This window comes from Arachis duranensis, chromosome 6, assembly GCF_000817695.3.
Source record: "Arachis duranensis cultivar V14167 chromosome 6, aradu.V14167.gnm2.J7QH, whole genome shotgun sequence".
Taxonomy (NCBI): Eukaryota; Viridiplantae; Streptophyta; class Magnoliopsida; order Fabales; family Fabaceae; genus Arachis; species Arachis duranensis.
In genome coordinates, this window is record NC_029777.3 from 108,618,168 (window position 1) to 108,637,967 (window position 19,800).

The 19,800-nt window shown below is 31.5% G+C and overlaps 3 protein-coding genes across 4 annotated transcripts; 2 read left to right on the forward strand and 1 right to left on the reverse strand.

The window, feature by feature from the left end:
- Positions 1-538: 538 nt before the first annotated feature.
- Positions 539-5,840, forward strand: LOC107495820 (uncharacterized). Its single transcript, XM_016117018.3, has 13 exons — positions 539-929; positions 1,568-1,739; positions 2,128-2,208; positions 3,024-3,118; positions 3,195-3,310; positions 3,417-3,527; positions 3,645-3,754; positions 3,837-4,146; positions 4,253-4,330; positions 4,411-4,461; positions 4,587-4,676; positions 4,975-5,052; positions 5,506-5,840. The coding sequence occupies exons 1-13, from the start codon at positions 920-922 to the stop codon at positions 5,554-5,556; spliced, it is 1,353 nt and encodes a 450-aa protein (XP_015972504.1). The 5' UTR covers positions 539-919; the 3' UTR covers positions 5,557-5,840.
- Positions 5,841-11,864: 6,024 nt separating this feature from the next.
- Positions 11,865-17,102, forward strand: LOC107495806 (protein NPGR1). 2 transcript variants are annotated; one of them, XM_052263241.1, is made up of 7 exons: positions 11,865-12,115; positions 12,200-13,103; positions 13,516-13,826; positions 14,109-14,367; positions 14,580-15,820; positions 16,155-16,302; positions 16,493-17,102. In XM_052263241.1, exons 3-7 carry the CDS (start codon positions 13,626-13,628, stop codon positions 16,801-16,803), a joined length of 2,160 nt encoding a protein of 719 aa, XP_052119201.1. In that variant the 5' UTR covers positions 11,865-12,115; positions 12,200-13,103; positions 13,516-13,625; the 3' UTR covers positions 16,804-17,102. The 2 variants fall into 2 exon arrangements, with proteins under 2 accessions (XP_052119201.1, XP_015972488.1); XM_016117002.3 differs by lacking the exon at positions 12,200-13,103.
- Positions 17,103-17,201: 99 nt separating this feature from the next.
- On the reverse strand, positions 17,202-19,325 carry LOC110272898 (uncharacterized). Its single transcript, XM_021125553.2, has 4 exons — positions 19,028-19,325; positions 18,349-18,454; positions 18,041-18,100; positions 17,202-17,494 (listed from the first exon to the last, which is right to left on the reverse strand). The coding sequence occupies exons 1-3, from the start codon at positions 19,141-19,143 to the stop codon at positions 18,086-18,088; spliced, it is 237 nt and encodes a 78-aa protein (XP_020981212.1). The 5' UTR covers positions 19,144-19,325; the 3' UTR covers positions 17,202-17,494; positions 18,041-18,085.
- Positions 19,326-19,800: the final 475 nt, after the last annotated feature.

A 19,800-nucleotide genomic window follows, 5' to 3' on the forward strand; every position in this document is an offset into this window, starting at 1 on the left:
CACAGTAAAAAAATCATAAAATTAAAAATAAAAAAGTAAATTGTTCCTTAACAATTCCTTTAAATATCTGTATTAAGAAAATCACGTCAAAAAATACGGACCACAAAATTATCCACCCTACAAAAATTTCCAGCCGAAATATATTCAATTAACATTATATTTTTAAATGTAAATTCAATTCTATTCAATTGATTCTATTTTTTTAAAAAGATAAATTCAATAATTGATTTTTACTCTTATTTCCACTGCACCTTACCGAATATCCAAAAGAATCTTAACCCAATCTACACCCGTGCAATCAAGATAAACTGAATCAACTAATGACATGATTCTAAAATCTAAATAACTCCCACACACAAAGTCACAAACTTCAAAGGTGCCGACAAAAAAATAAAAAAGAAAAGAAAAGAAAAAATCCGTGGCAAAAATTCACCGAAAAATCAACGGTCTCAAATCTGCCACGTAAGTGTTCACGGAATCAGCATCAGCATAATTTGCAATCACACATTCACACACATTACCGAATATTCCACGCCAGCCACTTTCTTTGAACTACACTCTCTCTCTCTGCATTGCGATTTCTTCAAAATCCTGAATATATTTTTTTTCCTTCCCCTTATTTTCCGTGTGTTTCTCTATTTTCCCTTTCTTTCACGCACCCTCTCTATCAATTTTGAATTTTAATGGCTTGTTATTACTCATCGCAGCTCAACCTAGCTTCGAACTTCTTCTTGCTGCTGTTGTTTTCTGTTTTCTCCCCAAATTCTGCACAGTTGAATTCCATAGAAAACGAGATTCTCAAATCAGCTTCCTTTCAGATTTCGATTATCAAGCCTTGTACCTGCTTTTGACGAATATATCCCAAACACACACAGCTCGAAGTAGAGAAGAAAAGAGGGAAAAGCCGTTGACACGAAAAATGGGAAAGCGTACCTACTTTAACCTTATATCTTTTTGTTTTTTTGGTTTTTCAGGGGAAAAATAATCTTTTTCTATAAATAGATAGTTTTTTTTTTTTTTGGAATAAGGTGCTAACTTTTATAATTAATGATTTGAATTTTTAGTGTTTTACATTATCATCCAACAAAAGTGTAGAAGGATATCTGTTTATGATGAGTAACGACATGTGTTACGATAGCTTTTTAAGTCTTCATGATTTGTCAAATTCCTAAATTGGAAATTTTGATTAGCTGACGTAGAAGGTATTCTCAAACAGGGATAAAGAAAATATCTTCTAAACCAATCACAACCTTAGATTTTTCTTTATTAATGAATAAATGTCTGTGAACTGTGATTATTCATGTGGACTATCTTTTGAGTTTTGACCAAGGAGAGAATTGCAAAATAAAATGTAAGAGACTAGGATCATAAATTTTGTAAAGATAAGGACTATTATGACTGGTGCATGCAGTTTAAGCTAGTGATGTGAAGGTTCATTGCTATGTTAATTGTAGTGAGTTTAATGTGTTATGTTGAATGTTGCATATTGAGTACTACCATTTTAGAGTATGATGATGTTTGGTGGGAGAATTGAGTGCTGTTTGTTGTTTGGTTTTGTTTTGGGTAGGTAATTCTCAACGGAAGAATGCTGCAGTATTGTTGGACAGTGATGATGAAGGTAGTGTGAGTTCATCATCGAGTGCCCGAACTGACAAAATGTCGGTGACAGGGAACGAAGAGGTGCACGTTGATCAGGAGACTCTGCTCGATCAAGCTCTTGATGCATTAGATGAGAAAAGGTAGTTACTTATCTCACTTGCAGTCATAATTTAGAAGAGTTTTTAACATTGAAATTTGCAACCATAAATTATATGAATGTGTATGCTAATAAGTCTAAGTGCATGTTAGAAGAAAGAAGTGATTTAGCATGAAAATTGGCAATGGTAAAGTTAAATGAACATGGAACTAACTTCATATTTGGTTATGCTTATCTTGGAGGAAAGTAGTTGTTTCAATTTTGTAGGTAGCTCTCTTAATAAGGTTTTTAGTTTAAGCTGTTTTGAACCTGTAATAAGCTTCTATCGTATGCTAAATGTATTCTCAGTTTTTGCTTATTCTATTTAAACCACCTTCATTTTGAGCCTAAGGGTTGTCTATCTTATGTTTTCTCCTTTCTTCTTGATAAAGGGGTTCTACAAGGGAGAAAGCTTTGTCAGTGATTATTGAGACATTTAATAGTAATATGCAGCATCAGTTTGTGGAGAAGAAGTAAGCATCTGTCTATACAGTTTTTCTCATTATACAATTATTTGATTATGTTTCCTTCTGTAATTTACCTAGTATATGTTTCTAAAGGGACATATTGATGAATCCTTATAGCTAGATCTGCTTTTTATCAGACCTCTATATATATTAGCAACGGTCTGCCCATTTTTGCTGCATGGTTCTTCTTTGTTTCTTAGTGTATAGATTTGAGTTGAATGTCTGTAGTTTGGTTGTGTTGAAAATGGAAATTATCTTAGGGCTCTCCCGATTGTATGTTCAAATTCCCCACTAACTACTTGCAATTGTCCAAAATTTTTCATTGCCTAAATAGTTCTTTTAGTTCAAGTAATTTCATATTACATAAGTTGCAGTTTATTTGAGGTAAAATTCAGAAATTGAAGTAAAATATAAAATATTTCTCATATTTATATGACTCATTCGAATGATTTGAAGTCGATCCTTAATTTTTGTCTTCAGAACTTATCTGTTGAAATTGTGTTAGTACATACAATTGAACCAAGTTACTGTTCAATTAAGTTACATATATATATATATATATCTTCCTAGCACTTATGCCTGCACTACTATGCTGTCTTGTTGACTCTGTTTCTAAAACCATGTCTACTCTTCCTGTTAATGTGATTTATCTTCTTTTGTATTTGTTATTTCTCTAAAAATGATGATTGCTATTTGAGGTATTAATGTCAGAGATTATTCTTGTCAAATAATGAGATGATATATGTTACTCATATTTATTGATCTATCAAACTATGATAGTTATGAGTTACCATAATCTTAAAGTGCTTTCCTTTTTTCAGATTTGCTACTTTATTACATTCTTGTCTTGCTTCAATAAAAAAAGGATCCAAAAAGGCATCTGCAAAGGAGATAGCATTGGCATCTCATGCAATCGGTAACGACTTGATTAACTCACATATGCTTGGTATATTACGTTTCATTTGATTAATATTTAATCTAATCTTTTGTAGGTCTTTTGGCCATTACTGTTGGTTGTGGTGATAATGCACGAGAAATATTTGAGGAATCAGTTAATACCCTGGATGAGTATCTTACATCTAAGTCAAACGCTACAAAAATTCCGCCTGTAAGTAGGAGTTTGTATTTTTTGGAATGTCTTGTATTCAAAATTTCCCTCTGGTTCTTCAGAGGCTCTTATTCTCAATTTCCTCTGCTAAATGCTATATGTATAGTTTCTGGAATGTTTGGCTATAATCACCTTTGTTGGTGGGAATGATGAAGAGGAAACTCAGAGATCAATGGACATATTGTGGAGAGTGATTCATCCCAAATTAGGTTCCAATGTAAGCATCTGTTTCAAATGTACTAATCAAGCTCGAGTGTAATATTTTTCTGACAATAACTGTGTTATCTTAACATTTCCATGATAAGCTCACTGTTTCTTCTATTTTATTATTTAGGTAGTTGCGGCCAAACCTTCTGCTCCATTAATAACTGCCGTGGTATCTGCATGGTCCTTTCTCCTCTCTACCTTGAGTGAATTGAAACTGAATTCAAAATTTTGGCAAAGGTAAGCAATCCTGTTTCTGTGTTTACTCTTTGATTTGTGGTATTGACTAGGATCTAATGAAATGTTTCTAATGTTGATGCAGTTCCATATCTTATTTATCTAGTCTTCTAGAAAAGGAAGATCGGTCGGTACGCATTGCTGCTGGCGAAGCACTGGCTCTAATTTTCGATATTGGCAGCATACAGAAATTTTCTGCTGCATCTGAGAGCACAGGTGATATGACGCAAGAAGAGAGTAAAGTGCAGGAAAGTTACATACATTTACAAGGATTGAAAGGGAAGGTAAAAAATCAAGTTGAGAACCTTTCTGTTGAGGCCGGGGGAAAAGGTTCTGCTAAGAAAGATCTTAATACTCAAAGGAACTTGTTCCGAGATATCTTGGACTTTTTTGAGGTGCTTTATTTTTCTCTCAATATTTCTGTTTGAATATATTTTCTAAGAATGTAGATATTGACATAAGCTTCTTTATTGACACTACTTTAATACTATGTGATACTAGTATGGTGACTCTCCTGAAATTTCAATGAAGATTGGTGGCGATTCACTGCAGACATCATCTTGGTCCCAAATGATACAGGTCTTTACTTGCATTCATCATTACTTTTCGTTGAAAAATTATTTTTACGTATTAGCAAGCTGACATTCAGATATTTGCAGTTGAACTATCTCAAGCACTTTTTAGGGGGAGGATTCATCAAGCATATGCAGGTTGGTGTTTACTCATGGCAACTTTCTTTCTTTTGGCGTGTTCCTAATTGTTCCAAAAAAAGCTTACAACTCCAGAGGTTTACTTATCCCATCCCTTTTCTTTGTCTTCTACCTTGGCAATTTAGGAAAATGGGTTCCTTCATGATGTTTTTAATTTCACCCCGAAGAAAAGATATCTTGGTGGCAATGAACCCCGAATGTCCAGTGGTGAAAAGGTTAGTTTGTTTTTAATCCCAATGAGTTTTTGGGATTTGGATCATCGCACGTTTAAAAACAAACATGATTTTTTGTCATGTTCATATCTCTACCATTGATTGTTTATCCTTTTTCACTTCTTATTTTCTTGAGTAATCAAATCATTGATGGGAATGTGAATATGACAAGTTCTTGTTTATTTTGAACATTAATGGATCCAAATCCGAGGTTTTTTTTTGGTTATATCAAATGTCCTCTCTAATCTTTTGCGTTGTACTTACCATTATTCACTGATCTGCATCATTCTTCCACTTGTAGAGAATGTTCAAGTCTCCAAATTCCGTTCAGAACAAAGCAAGGACTCAATTGCTTAATAAACAACGATTGTTATCTGAGGTACCTTTCTTAACATACATAGAGATCATCAACTCTTACTTTCCTGTTTAAAATGCATGGTTACAAATTGATTACTTTAACTCTTAGGTTACCTTCCTCACAGGTTGGCTTATTTTTCGCCACCAATTCATCTCCATCTTCGTTTTTGTCCTCATTCCATTGTTCTTTTAAATTATATTGCAACAAAATCGTCACGATGGGGATCTCAATCTAAACATGTCAAACCAATATTCACTTTTTACCCTTTGTTAATAAAAATTCATCATAGTTACAAAAGCTAGCTAATTGTGTTGGCAATGACTTCAATGCACCAAGTTCAAGATGATCCAATGCTATAAGATTTGATTGCAGTTGGTGGTGTAAACTTACATCATAATATAATCCTTGTTCACATTATGATTATGTTGTCAAATTAAAATATTGTTGGGTTAATTCTTTTTTTTTTATCAACAGGGTAGAAACTTAGGTCATTATGCAGCTAATGCAGGTGATGATGAAGCATGAGCTTTGGATTGGAGTGGAACTACTTATTTGCTGGGATGATGTTCACTTGAGAATTTGTTCACTAATCTTATACTTCATCATTTTCTGCTATTATTGTTATTTTGACTTAATGGCTAGGAATCTTATTTTTGCATGTTGTCCCAGCATGACAGAATATTTTCTTGTTATGTACATAGGTGGCCCCAAATATTTATGCCTTCTCTACATTGTGGTGGCCTATGTGATCAAGAATGCAACATTATATAGAAACTAGAAATTAATGTATAATTCTTGTTCTCATTTTATGTTTTCTCTTCATTTTCTCCATTTTCTCTTCCACTTTCTTTCTTTCTAGCCCTATTTTCTCTTAAACCAAACATAGTATATAGAGAGAAGAAATTGTGTATCTACTAAGTATTAACACCAATTTAAAGTTTATATAGCTCTTCTTTAAGCATGTTTTCATGATAGAACCCACCTTTCCTTAAACTCATATTATCCTAGAAAAATTTCAATGTGCTGTTAAGTAAAACAATTTATATTGATAATTAACAACATACTTTAAACAATATATATCTACGTTAAACATTATCACGTACTGTGAAAAAAGAGGAAATGGACTAGTATTATTTGAAATAATCCAAAGTGGAGAATGATTGATGTAAGTGGAGGGTGCGTGGAAGCTGTTAAAGGAAGATTAAAAGGATAGTGACATGAAATGAGAATAAGAGTACGTGAAAGTTACAATGGACTCAAAAATTAAGGTAGCGACAAAGTAAACTGACACACACTGCTACTTTCTAAGTACTTGTCAATTGTCATCCATCTCATTAGATTCCCCCTTGAAATCACTCATATCATCCTTGAAGGTGTTTTTATACTTACGAGTTTAACATATTATTTTTAAGAATACTACTACATACAAGTCTTTTTGGCATACAGTCATACAAGTCACTTGTATAATATGTGTGTAAAATCTAATTGTTTCTCTTTGTATCTCGCGTTTTTCCTCCTTCTTTTTTTCTTTTTTCTTCTTCTTCTTTGTATTTCTCCTTCTTTTTCTTTGCGTATTTCATCTTCATCGTCGTTTTTTTATTACTGTTGTTATTACTGCATTTTTTTTTCTTCCTCCTCCTTCTATTGATTTTGCAACATTATGTATTTTTTTCTTCTTTGTTTAATTTTTTTCTCCTAAGAAGAATTATGAGAATATGAAATAAGAGGATGAAGAAGCAGAAGCAGAAGCAGCAGAAGATGAGGAAGAGGAAGAGGAAGAGTTTTGAATTATGCAGAATTTATCAGCACATATATACCGAAAATTCTTAAACAATACACTTGAATATCTTCGTGTTACACCTAAATATCTTCGTATTACACCCAAATTTGCTGCAAATACAAAAAAATATTTCTTCTAATGCTGCATTTTTTTCTTTTTTTCCTTATTTATTTCTTTCTTTTAGATGAATGAATGTAAGTCCATCATCTTTTAAATAATTTTGCAACATTATGTGTTTCTTTTTTTTCTTTGTTTGATTTTTTTGTTTTTATTCTTGTTAAAATAGTAAAACAAGAAGAAACTTGAGAAGATAAAACAAGAAAAAAAGATGAATAAAAAAAGAAAATAATGATGAAAAAGAAGAAAAAACAGCACAAGATTAAGAGGAGGGAGAAGAAAAGTTTTGAATGATGCAGAACTTATCAGTGCACATACACAGAAAATTCTTAAACAATACACTCAAATATCTTCATGTTACACCTAAATATTTTCGTGTTATACCCAAATTTGCTGCAAATATATAAAAATATTTTCTTTAATGCATAACTTTTACATTACATTCTATTTAAACAATCAACGATGAAACATTATTCACCTACAGAATCATAAACTACTAACGAAAAAATTAACTAGAATCGAACCACACCTCAACCACTTGATTGGATTCAAAACAATAATAAATTTCATTCTGGTTCAATTAACAATCTGAACTTGAATTATTTATTATTTTCAACAACGAGATAACTGATGATGGAGGAGAAGGAGGAAAAGGAAGAAGGAGAATAAATTCCAATGAAAAAAGAAGGAGAAAGAGGAGGAGGAGGAGGAGATGGTGTTGGTGATGACGATAACAAAAGAGAAAAATAACGAAAAAGAAGAACATAAAATAATGGCACGAAGAAAAACGTGTGCGCGTGAATATAAATGACTTGTATAGACTTGTATAAAAAAATGACTTATATGTGAAGAATAATTATATTTTAAAGTCAATTTTATGTTGTTTATTATTTGATATTTAATTTTTATAATAAGTTTTAAATATTTAAAATTATTTATTTTAATATTTTTAAATTAAATATTAATTCTTAATTTTTTTGACAAGTTGTACACTATCTTTTAGGCACACTATAGCAATGGTCTATTTTTAAACATATTTATATAAAAATAGTTATAATTTTATCAAATTTGTAATTAAATTTTCATAATGTATAAGCTTTTAACTAATTTTTTTTTACATCGTTTTGAATGTTGTAATTAAATTTTTTTGTACTAAAAATATTAAAATTAATAGAATACTTTAAAAATAAGAAAATGTTTAATAATTTTTTATACGATAATGACGACTTAATTACGATATTCACAACATTATAAGAACTTAATTAAACACTTTTAAAATATAAAAAGAATTAACTATAAATTTAATGAAACTATAAATACTATCAGAAAAAAAATAATGTTGAGCTATATAAAGATTGGTAAGATCTATGAATATAGATAGTGTATTTTGAAAAAACATGTGTAATTTACACTGATCTATTTGTAGCTAAAGTGCTAAACGAAATTCTTTTTATCCTTGACTTTACCATTAGTCCATTACCTACATCATAGGCACCACCTTACAAAGTTATAATTAAGGATCTCTGTGCATGGCATGTGCTCTTTTGAAAACTTTTTGGGCCATGATCGATGGTTTCTTTATCTCAGCCACTTCCTTTTAAAAACTGCTCTTCACTTAAAAAATGATTAAAAAAAAATTAAAACTCTTACGAGAAACAATTTTGAGATCCTAAACAAACCAAACTAGGTAATATGAGAGAAATTAGAATAAACAAATAATTAAATATATGAGATGAAAACAATAACATAAATGATACGATACACTATCAAAGAATAAGGCCATCCAGTGTGTAGGGGAAAGAACAGGAAAATGTAATTGTTGATAAGACCGATGTGAAGTAAAGTAATTATAAAATCAGTTTGGATTGGTCGACTAGTCAGTTCACTCGTCTATTTAAGTAAGTGTCGAGAATTTGAATTTTGTCTTGTGCATGTAGAATTTATTACCCAGTGATAAACCCTTAAATAAAGCTCAGATTCACAACAAATTAGTCATTGATATGTCGAATTGGAAAATACTGTAGACAACTAAAAAAAACTAATTACATAAGACTTTCGTCACAGTTTTTAATGAAACTATCGACTTTTGCCGTCCTTATTAATTTTCTGAAGGGTTCAAAACTTCAAATACCATGCTGTTAAAAAAATTTGTATTTGGATTTTTAAATTTTAAATTTTATTTTAAAACATAAATTGTGATCTTTGGGACAAAAAAAATACGAGAGAGAAATTATTTAACAATGAGAGATTATACTTTATCTTTAATGTGAAAATTCAAAATTTAGATGATCTAAATTTAAAAAAAATTAATGAAAAATAATAAAAAAATTTATACCATACAAAATATAAAAAGGTGTAAACATTATAAATATTTTTTTTCTTTTATATTAACAATCTCATTGGTTCAATTCTACAATGAAAAGAAAATCTTATTTTTTTAGAAACTAATATGTAAATTTTTATCAAATTTAAGAAATGTACAAAGATTGTTCATGTCTTTGGAACAAATTTAAAGTCAGATACCAACTTCAAAAATTAGCCTAGTGATTTCCTCCTCTTTGTTTTTACCTTTGTAAGTAATGTAAAAGTTTTAGAAAATATTCTTAAATATTGTATGATGTATATGTTTTTTTTTTCATGTTGATATTTATCCCATAAAACATAATATTTATTCTGTGATTAAAAATTTAGTGATGTATAAATTTGTTCCATGAAAAACAATAAAGCTTCTCAAACTCTATTACTCGTATTTAAAATTTTAATATTCTTTCTTTAACTGTAAATTTCATCATTATTCTCTTCTAATTTTAGAGCAAGCATATTTAATAAATAAATAAACAATAAATTTAAAAAAATACTTGTGTTAAAAAATTGACTATTAAATTAATTATTATATATATTATTTAATTAATTTTTAATATATATTTTATACAAACAATTAATTTAAAATTAATTTTTCATGTTCACATGACATGATCGCAGTAAACTACCAAATTGGGCCAGCTGTATTTATTTGACCAATATGCTTCGTCAGTTCTTCATTTCTTCGATATGAGTTGGGACCATATCTAACCATTCAACCACCATCTTTAAATATTAGGCATATTTAAAATTTTAAACTATAATCTTAAATACCACGTGCTAAAACTTGATCAACGAAAATTTGTAAAAAATTGTATATGATTGTCATAGTTAAATCCATAAATGGTATATATGATAATGTAAGATTTTTTTGACGTGGAATATTTCATAATGTAGGCTAAGAAAAGACACCTTAAAAAAGCTCACATTCTAGATGGATGCTATAAAATATTTTACCCTATTTATAACACATTACAATATAAAATTAAAAAAAATAAATCGATTCCTGATTTTTTTGTTTGGGGATATTTAAGTTTCTAATTTTAAAAACTCTCTCATGTGCATCTGTATCAACTAGGTCAGTACAATGGAAATTATGTTTGTTTTTTCGTTGAGTCTGACAGACCAAAGAGAGCATAAGAGATCATTATGTCCAGATTTTAAAAAATCAAAAACTTAAATGTATTTTTAAATTCTCAAAAACTTAAATGTCTATATATAAAAAAAATCAAAGATCTATTTATCATTTTTTCATAGAATTATGTATTGTGCAAATAAATAAAAAATAATAATAATAATTCAAAAGTTACTATCTTTCGGTTGATCACACAGTGTGCGAATTTTAATTTATTATACTTTATAGCTAAACTAGAGAGGTTTGTCATAATAATATCCGCTAATCTCGTTTCAAATATGGATTACTGAGTCCATATTCAAAAAGTAAGATTTACCACTTATTTAATTCGTGACTTTTTTGACAAAAAATGTATGGATCAGGGGATCACAAATACAAACTTTGCTAAGCTTAATTTGTGTTAGTATTTATTTTTGTCTTCTTTATAATATCCAGTCATGATTACTGATTAAAGTACTCTTGCAAATGAATTTATTAAATTTTTTTTTAAATTTCTATTAATAGTAAGTTTAGCCATATTAACTAAACCTATTACAAATTTGTTTGTTATTTCTTAATCAATGTCTAAGAGTTTTTTTTTCTTAAAAAATCTTAACAAATAGAGGGAAAATTTTTTTGCTATAATTACTAATGATAGTACTATTCAACAACTATAAGGAAAAAGGATAAGATTTGATTAAGTTGGTAGTAAAGTCAGTGCTTCTGACAAAAGCTAGAAAAAGTAAGCAACATTTAAGGGGACAAAAATTAATGGAGACAAGTTGTTGATGAAGTCAGGTCTCCTCCTTCCTCTTCTGTTCTTCCCTTTCTCCATTGATATACACACATCCATTTCTTTGTTCTTTAGATTTTTATTTTTAACAAAAATATGAGTAACTATTTAATTATCTTTGTAAAAATTGATTTGTATTTTATTATGTATTAATTTAGAATTTCACCAAAATATGAATTATATTCTTGTTAGGATGTATTTAAGATAGTATACATCAATATATATCAAAATATATTTCATTAATTCTATGTCTATTTAATTTGATATTATTTTAATTTTGGCACTACGATTGAATTGAATCATTTATCTAAAAATAACTATTTTTTATTGTATACCCATACATATAATAGCATCTAAATATTGTATTATTTTTGAATTATTATCATGAATTCAAATAATTTTAAATGAGGACATTTCACAACTAACAAAATTCTTTTAGAGAGAGATTTAAAATTAAAATTATGAAATTTCACTTTATTTAATATTTATAGATAAATTCCATTCCATGTGACAAAATTTAGCTCCATAAAAAAATGAAAGTTTTCACACACTATTCAAACAGACACTTTCTAAAAATAGATAAATCACTAAAAATAATTACAAATTGGACTCCGTTTTTTCAGTTTTGGAAGAATTGATAATTAAATTTTTGTCCCTTTATTTTTTACTTTTCACATATTCCCCTCCCCTTTTAACTTAATGCGGAATAGAAGAGTGTATCTGCTAGGGTTTCCTCCTGCACTCAACATCATCACCGCTGCTTCTACCGCCACTACCACCACAATCACCGCACCACGCTTCCGCCGCCTAAACTCCGAGCCGCTGCTTCTTCGTCGCAACACGATTTCGCTGCCGCCGCTGATTTCGGATCCACCACTTCGTTGTGTTTCGTCGTCGACGCTGTTCCACTTCCTTTAAGGTTCCATTTTATTTTTATTTTATTTTACTTTATTGCCTATTCTATGAACATTTTGTGTGACTTTGGATGCTTTTACTCTGGTAGGATTCCACAATAAATTTGAGAATCTATGCACAGTTTCCGAATGTTTCTAGACGTTTGGTCTGTTAATTTTTGGACTTGAAAATATGGTGCGGCGGCGGTAGAAGGAGCGGTGACGGTGATGAGTGTAGGTGGCGGCAGTAGCTGCTGAGATGAGATGAAAACATCAATGGCAATTCTCTTCGAAAGGATGGTTAAAAGGGAAGGGGAAATTTTGTAAAATTAGAAAATATAAAGGGACAAATGTCTAATTACCAATTCTCCCAAAAACAAAAAAATGGGGTTCCGTTTGCAATTATTTTTAGAGTGATTAACCTTTAATTTCCACTCTAAATCCTGTTTTGTAATTTTTTATAAAAATTCTTAAATTTGTAATGCAAAAACACACTATAATGAATACAACAGATCAAGACAAAGAAAAAGAACAACTTTGTTTAAACTTGAATCTAACTCAAAAGAATCTACCAACATCTTTCATGACACACTACACCACATGACATTTGTCACTCATATTAACATATTCCATCACCAAACATTCTGCAACCCAAAAGAGAGTAGAGAAACTAAACCAATTTTTAAATCCAAAATTATTACTGTCAGATCTCAGTTCTCAGATACCATTTTTCATATACTAATTTTTTGTTGTCTACTTGGATCTCCTCATTATTAAGGCCAAAGTTTCCAACTTACTTTTTTCAAGGTGCTGGATCTTATGAACCAATAAGGTCTAAGAACTAATTTTCCATTTTTAAAATGTACCAACATTAGAAAAACAAGCACAAAGTTCAAAAATAGAAGAGTAGCTTTCATGGGTTAAAACTAGTAGCTGCAGTAGTAGTAGAACACTTACACAGTTACACTTACATTTCTGAAAAGAAAGTTTAAAGTCTTTGGAATCTGAGCTATGGTAAGTTCAAAGCTATGTTGTTCATTATTGCTTGTCTAGCTTTTTTTCATCACCCTCATCCACATGCAATTTCATGTTCTTTCATGTTATATCTGGAAACACCTTTTCTCATGACATTCATCATTGCCTTTGAAGAGTATCTGTCATATCTTTGTCCCTCCATCTTTTCACCTTCCGTTTTTCTTCCATTAATGGAACTTGGTTTGTTTGTTTTTTTCCAATGAATTTTTGTTGGGGTTTTGGTTTTATTATGCTTACATACATGAAGAAGGTACCCATCATTCCCATCATTCTTTGTGTCATGTGTGGTTTTGTTCATTGTGTACTATAATTTGTGGCATTCTTCATTATGCTAATTTAGTTTTGTATTGAAAAATTTGCAATAATTGCGGTGAATTGTGTTGATTTGAAGGTTTTGGAGTGCTTTCTCTAGTACTGAAACTGGTTTCTGTGAGGTTCAATATCAAGCAGAACATCTGCACTTTCTTTTTCCTATCATTTTAGTTTCTTTCTGGAAGGAAGATGTTGTGTGCTTGCTCAGGGGAGCAATTCAAATTCGAGGAGGCACCGCCGCAGTCACCGGAGTCATTGGCAACGAGAGATTTCTCTGCCAGTGGACTTTCTTCATCAAGGACTGGGGGTGATTGGGATTCTAAATTTGATCAGAACCAAGTTGAAGAAGCTGAATCAACTCTTAAAGAAGCTCTTTCTTTGAACTATGAGGTATGAATCATTAATGTCTTTCTTTCTCTCTGAAATGATTTGGTGAACTAGAAAGTTAAGTGAAGTACCAAATTCCTAATTAAGTGATGAAACTTATATAGTTGAGAAAATAACCTTTAAAAAAAAATCACTCTGGAAAAGTGAGAATCTTCCCTTAATAATATTAACTTAGTGGAGTCGGTATTGTCTGATTCATGTAGCCGACCCTGTTTAATGTGACAATGCTCAGTTGTTTGTTTTTTGTTGTTGTTGTTGTTGTCATTGTTTTTCGATGAATTTCAGGAAGCTCGGGCTTTGCTGGGGAGGCTTGAATATCAAAGAGGGAACTTTGATGCTGCCCTTCAAGTTTTTCAGGGCATTGAAATCAAGGCCTTGACACCAAGGATGATAAGAGCCATTGCTGAAAGAACTAGGCCAAAAAAACAACGTTCTAGAGCTGATAATGTGGTCCCTAATGTGATGTCAATGCATTCAGTAAGCCTTCTTGTTGAGGCAATCTTGCTTAAATCCAAGTCCTTAGAGGAACTCGGGCGATACACCGGTACCTTTTACAACACTCATAATCATATCTTAGAGCTTTTGATTATGTACAAATATTTTCAATCAGATACTTATAGTTTAAATAATTATAATCCAGTTCTACAAATTAGCATAGATAAATTACGAGTTCCAAAATGCAATTCATTATGCATGAGTGTTTTGGCAGTTACAGATACCGAATTTTAACATTACTGCTACTTTGTTATTCACCAGGGGCTGCAAACACGTGCAGCATAATTCTGGATATGGTTGAGTCTGCTCTTCCTAATGGAATGCCGGATGGCATCGCCGAAGAGTGTAAGTTGCAAGACATGTTCCACAGAGCAATTGAATTGCTTCCAACTCTATGGATCAAGGCAGGTAATTTAGACGAAGCTGTCATGGCTTATCGCCGTGCTTTGATCAAGCCGTGGAATATGGAGCCAGGAAAGTTGGCCAGTATGCAAAAAGATTTGGCCACCACACTACTCTATTGTGGTGCTGAAGTAGACCTGCCGCCACAATTACAAGCTAGGTCTCCAGCGACACCAAAGAGTAACATCGAAGAAGCAATACTTTTGCTATTAGTACTCATGGCAAAGATGGTGGTTCAGGAAATACAATGGGACAGTGAAACAGCGGATCATCTAACATTCGCACTTTCTGTTACCGGAATGTTTGAATCATTGGCTGATTATGTGGAGCAGATCCTTCCTGGTATCTATGATCGAGCCGAGAGATGGTACTTTCTTGCTCTTTGTTACAGTGCAGCTGGTCAGGACGAAGTGGCCTTGAATTTATTGAGGAAGTCTTGTGGTAGTTCTGAAGCAAATTGCAGACCCCATTTCCCTTCATTTTTGTTTGGTGCTAAACTGTGTTCCCGGTATCCAAACCATGCTCTTGAAGGCATTAAGTTTTCCCGCAAAGCTATCGATCTAGCAAAGCTTCAAAATAAGCATTTTTTGGGTCAGGGCAAAAAATTTCTGGGTGTTTGCTCCGGCACTGCGGCTAGAAGATCTGTGCTGGATTCTGAAAGAACTATATTTCAAAGAGAGTCTTTGAACTTTCTAAATGAGGCTGCTCTAAGTCAAAATGATGATCCTGAAGTGATCTTCAACCTTGGACTTGAAAATGCAATTCAAAGGAATCTTGATGCAGCTTTTGACAATATAATGATGTACTCAGATATGACTGTTGGTAGCTCGAAAAGAGGTTGGCAACTGTTAGCGCTCATAGTATCTGCACAACAGCGGTTTAAGGATTCAGAAACAATAGTTGATTTTGCGTTAGAAGATACTGAAAAGATTGACCAGTTAGAACTTCTGAGATTGAAAGCAGTACTCCAGATCGCGCAGCAGAAACCGAAGCAAGCAGTAGAGACCTACAGAATCTTGCTAGCACTGATCCAGGCTAAAAAGGAGCCTTGGCATCAAGATAAGAAGAACTTTGATCAAGCAAAAGCATTCAAACATGAGGTGTGTAATAATTTTATTGAATGGAGCAACACTATAAGAACAACATTTATCTTAAGATATGTCTTCCAAATTTTCAATTTCAATAGCGTCTCAGCCTGGATCTTAAGTTGTAAATATATCTTAATCGTTGGGATACTTGGTTGACACTAATCTTGAGAAGGTATTAATAAATACAAGCTCATACAGAGATTAGTTAATGAAGTTTTAAAGCCATTAACCAATACCCCTCTATCTATTTTCCTGTAAAACTTTAATTTACCATCTAATTCTTATAGTTTATTTGAGGATTGCTTGTCTAATGTTATAGATTAAGATCTGAATTCATGCTTTGCAGGCACTTCAAGAAAGGAAGTTGGAAATGGAAGCATGGCAGGATTTGGCAACAATATATGCAGACTTTAGTTCATTTCTTGATGCAAAAGCTTGTCTTGACAAAGCTCAGTTAATAGAATTTTTCTCTCCCAGAAGTTGGCACATTACTGGTATGGAGAACTTGACACCTTTGTTCATGTTTTCAATGATCAATTATTGTGCGTTTCGACGAATTTTTCAATGATTTGGCATTTTTCTGAATTTCTATTGGTTGATGGTGTAAAATTACTTTACATTATTAGTGCAGAGAAATTAAATCCATTAACTAATCACTCATCTGAAATTACATGGCTGTGACAGGAATGTTATTTGAAGCGCAATCATTATACCAGGAGGCCTTTGTTTCATTCTCAATCTCATTGTCAATAGAACCTGATTACATTCCAAGTATTATTTCATCTGCAGAATTGATGATCAAACTTGGTATGCAATCACTTCCAATTGCAAGAAGCTTTTTGATGAATGCATTGAGAATAGAACCAACAAACCATGATGCTTGGTTCAACCTTGGATTGGTTTCTAAAATGGAAGGTTCATTACAACAAGCAGCAGATTTCTTTCAAGCTGCATATGAACTCAAGCTTTCAGCTCCAGTGCAAAAATTTGAGTAATAAAAGAACTTTAGGTAACTCTATGATATATGATCAATGTTGCATTGTTAATCATTTGGTTAGAATTCAGATGTATAGATAATCTAGCTAGTTATCTATAGAATTACTTCATTCTATTGCAAAATCCTCAAGTTAAAGCTCATCTGATAGCAAGGTCGAAGTAATGCCGATTTAAGTAAAATAACATCTCAAAGCTGCCCTTCACATAGTAACGCTCATTTAAGTAAAATAACATTATTTGAAATTTTGAATAGTGAATGGATGTCATCGACATTAAGTGCGATAATAGCTATATACAAGAACAATTATGTTATATGCACACACAAAAATCTACATAATGATTGATATTTGGTGTACATATAATTTTTTTTTTTCAACAAACATTTCTAGAATTAGTAAAAATCTAAACTGGTTGAGTTGAACTCTCTCCCTTTTCCATTTTTCGTTTTCAAACATTGGTGAGTTGAACTACAGAGAGAAAATAAAGTTGCTACCAAATATCTAGCATTTTTTTTAAAGGGTATCAAACTATTCTTAACTAATTAACAACATAATCTTTACAATCAAAGACTATTTAATAAACAACTTGGCACTAATGATACGCTTGCAGCACTGAGCACACACAATTTGTTCATCTTCGCAGAAAGCGAAGCTCGCGCTGCATAGAACCTTGCCGCACCCTTTGCTAATACTGCAACACAAACGAAAAAAAATAAGGCACAAGATAACCTAAATAACATACACAATTATGTTATTATAAACACAATACCCTTGGGAAAAGTCCTAAGACAACATGAAGAAACCATAAAAAGTAAATTTAACCTAACTTCATTGGTTTGTTTATGTAAATTTTTTGTAAGCCAAGAAAAAAAAGTGCTTTTGTTTACCAACGAGTTATAACTCAAATGGTATAGTCTTCCCATACTCACCTAGAGGTTGCGGGTTAAAGTCTCACCCCTAACTTCGGAAAAAAAAGTGCTTTTGTTTGCTTTCTATCGGTCTCTTTTTTTGTAATTGATTTACTCCAAGAGAACTTAGACCAAAAGCTCAAAACAATCCAAGCCATGTATACCTTTGAACATCCTAACTGAGAATCTACTGTGTATGCAGTCATACAAGTACATATATTGTCTCAAGACCAGTTCTTTCATTAGAAAATGAGTTCAATATCACAAAACTAGCACTTAAAAAAGCATTAAAAAGAAGGGGGCCCAAAATTATCTGATAGATCACTCACCTTACACACAATTGAAAGTTGACTCTAATATCAAATTCCCTAACCTCAACCCATCTGCCACTGATCCACAAATGAAAGAGTCAAAACACAATATTAGTGAGGTTCTAAATTCTAATACAATGAGTATGGTATGATCATAAATTCAATTGCAGATTGCTAAACAAAAGGCAAGGGAAATAAAGCAGAATATCACAATATAACAATTTTGAAGACAAGAACAACAAAAAAGTTACATCAACTCTTAATCAAGAAGGGAATTTATCTCTGGAATTGTACTGTAACTGTTTAGCAGATTGTAAAACTATTACCTTTAGCACTGGTTCGCCTTTGTTTGCGTTTGCTGCTTGCTTTGCCATTCCATGTTGCTGTGCACGAGCAGCTCGTCCTGCTGCAGAATTCTCAAATTGCGCTTGCCTGCAATTCCGATCAATACATGAAGTTACTCCATAGTTTGTCGTACTATTATTAACTAATAAAAAACCACAATAACAGAATTGAAATTCCCTTTTTTTTTATGCTTCATTTTGTTTACCAATTACTCCCTGCATTTCTTTTCCTTTTTCTCTGCCACTATAACGTTTTGGTATATCATTGGATCAAAGTATCTCAATACAAATCTTATCCAAGCATTCAAGATTGTACAAAAAAAAAAGTAATGTATATATATAAGCAATCCCCTTCAACAATGAAAGTGAATCTGTACTGGTTATTGTGAATTTGTGATAATGGAATGTAAAAAACGTATGAAATCCAAGCATGAGAAGAAGTAATCAGCTCAACAAAACAACCAATTAATTGGGGTTTATCAAAACACAAAAAGGGGCAATTCCAAATGGATACGTATTTCATTCACAATTTCCACAGGAAATATATCAATAACCAAAAGACGCCAAATTAAACCTCAAATCCAATGAATTATTAAGATGATACCAATGAAATTGCAAAAGCATAACATAAAATAAAGAAATAAATAAATAAAAGGAGGACCTTTTCTCAGCGGCTTCAGCAGCTTTGGCACGAGCTTCTTCAGACGCTAATCTCTCTTCTTCTTTTGTCATTCGTTTACCATTTCCACCATTGAAGCAACTACAGAACATACCCATCTCTTTTCTCTGTTTCCTTTTCTTTTTCTCTCCCTTTTTTCTTGTGTGAGCTGTGCTGTGCTGTATTCTTCTTCTTCTTCTTCTTCTTCTTCTTCTACCTTTTTTGTGGTTTTAAGTGTTAACAACTAACTAACCTTCAACCTTCAACCTTAGTTGTTGTGGAAGCAATGTCGTAAAACAAGGAAACGAGGATATACTTGTGTTTAACTGTTTATTCCGCGTTAAGATTGCGTCATCAGTTTTTATTTCATTCACACGTATTCATTTGTTTGTTTTGTTTGTTATTTACTTTATTCTTCTGCTTTTTTAATCAATCGTGGTAATTATAAAATTATTAATTACATATATTTATGAGTGAATTAACAACTCAGTCTCTATCCATTTTTAGAATAATAACGTGATCTTTTATAATAAAAAGATTCATTTTAGTATCTGTCTTTTGTGAATCGTGACACAACGTGGTTTAATGGGAGATTTTTCATCAACTCTAAACACAAAATATTGACATATCAAGTTTAAAAATAGATAAAAATTTAATTATTTTTAAATTTAAATTCATTAAAAATTTATTTATTTGTATTTTTTAAACAATATTTTTTTGAATTATTTTTTATTATTATATTAATATTTTTTTTAATATTTTATTAAATATATTGT

Bases quoted from the DNA above. Each gene is read 5' to 3' on its own strand.
- LOC107495820 (XM_016117018.3), top strand. The intron at 2,209-3,023 runs GTAAGCATCTGT...TCCTTTTTTCAG, and splicing joins CATCAGTTTGTGGAGAAGAA to ATTTGCTACTTTATTACATT. The intron at 4,462-4,586 runs GTTGGTGTTTAC...TTGGCAATTTAG, and splicing joins GATTCATCAAGCATATGCAG to GAAAATGGGTTCCTTCATGA.
- LOC107495806 (XM_052263241.1), top strand. From the start codon at position 13,626: ATGTTGTGTGCTTGCTCAGGGGAGCAATTCAAATTCGAGGAGGCACCG. The intron at 13,827-14,108 runs GTATGAATCATT...GATGAATTTCAG, and splicing joins CTCTTTCTTTGAACTATGAG to GAAGCTCGGGCTTTGCTGGG. The intron at 14,368-14,579 runs GTACCTTTTACA...GTTATTCACCAG, and splicing joins GGAACTCGGGCGATACACCG to GGGCTGCAAACACGTGCAGC.
- LOC110272898 (XM_021125553.2), bottom strand. From the start codon at position 19,143: ATGGGTATGTTCTGTAGTTGCTTCAATGGTGGAAATGGTAAACGAATG. The intron at 18,455-19,027 runs GTCCTCCTTTTA...TCGGAATTGCAG, and splicing joins GCTGAAGCCGCTGAGAAAAG to GCAAGCGCAATTTGAGAATT.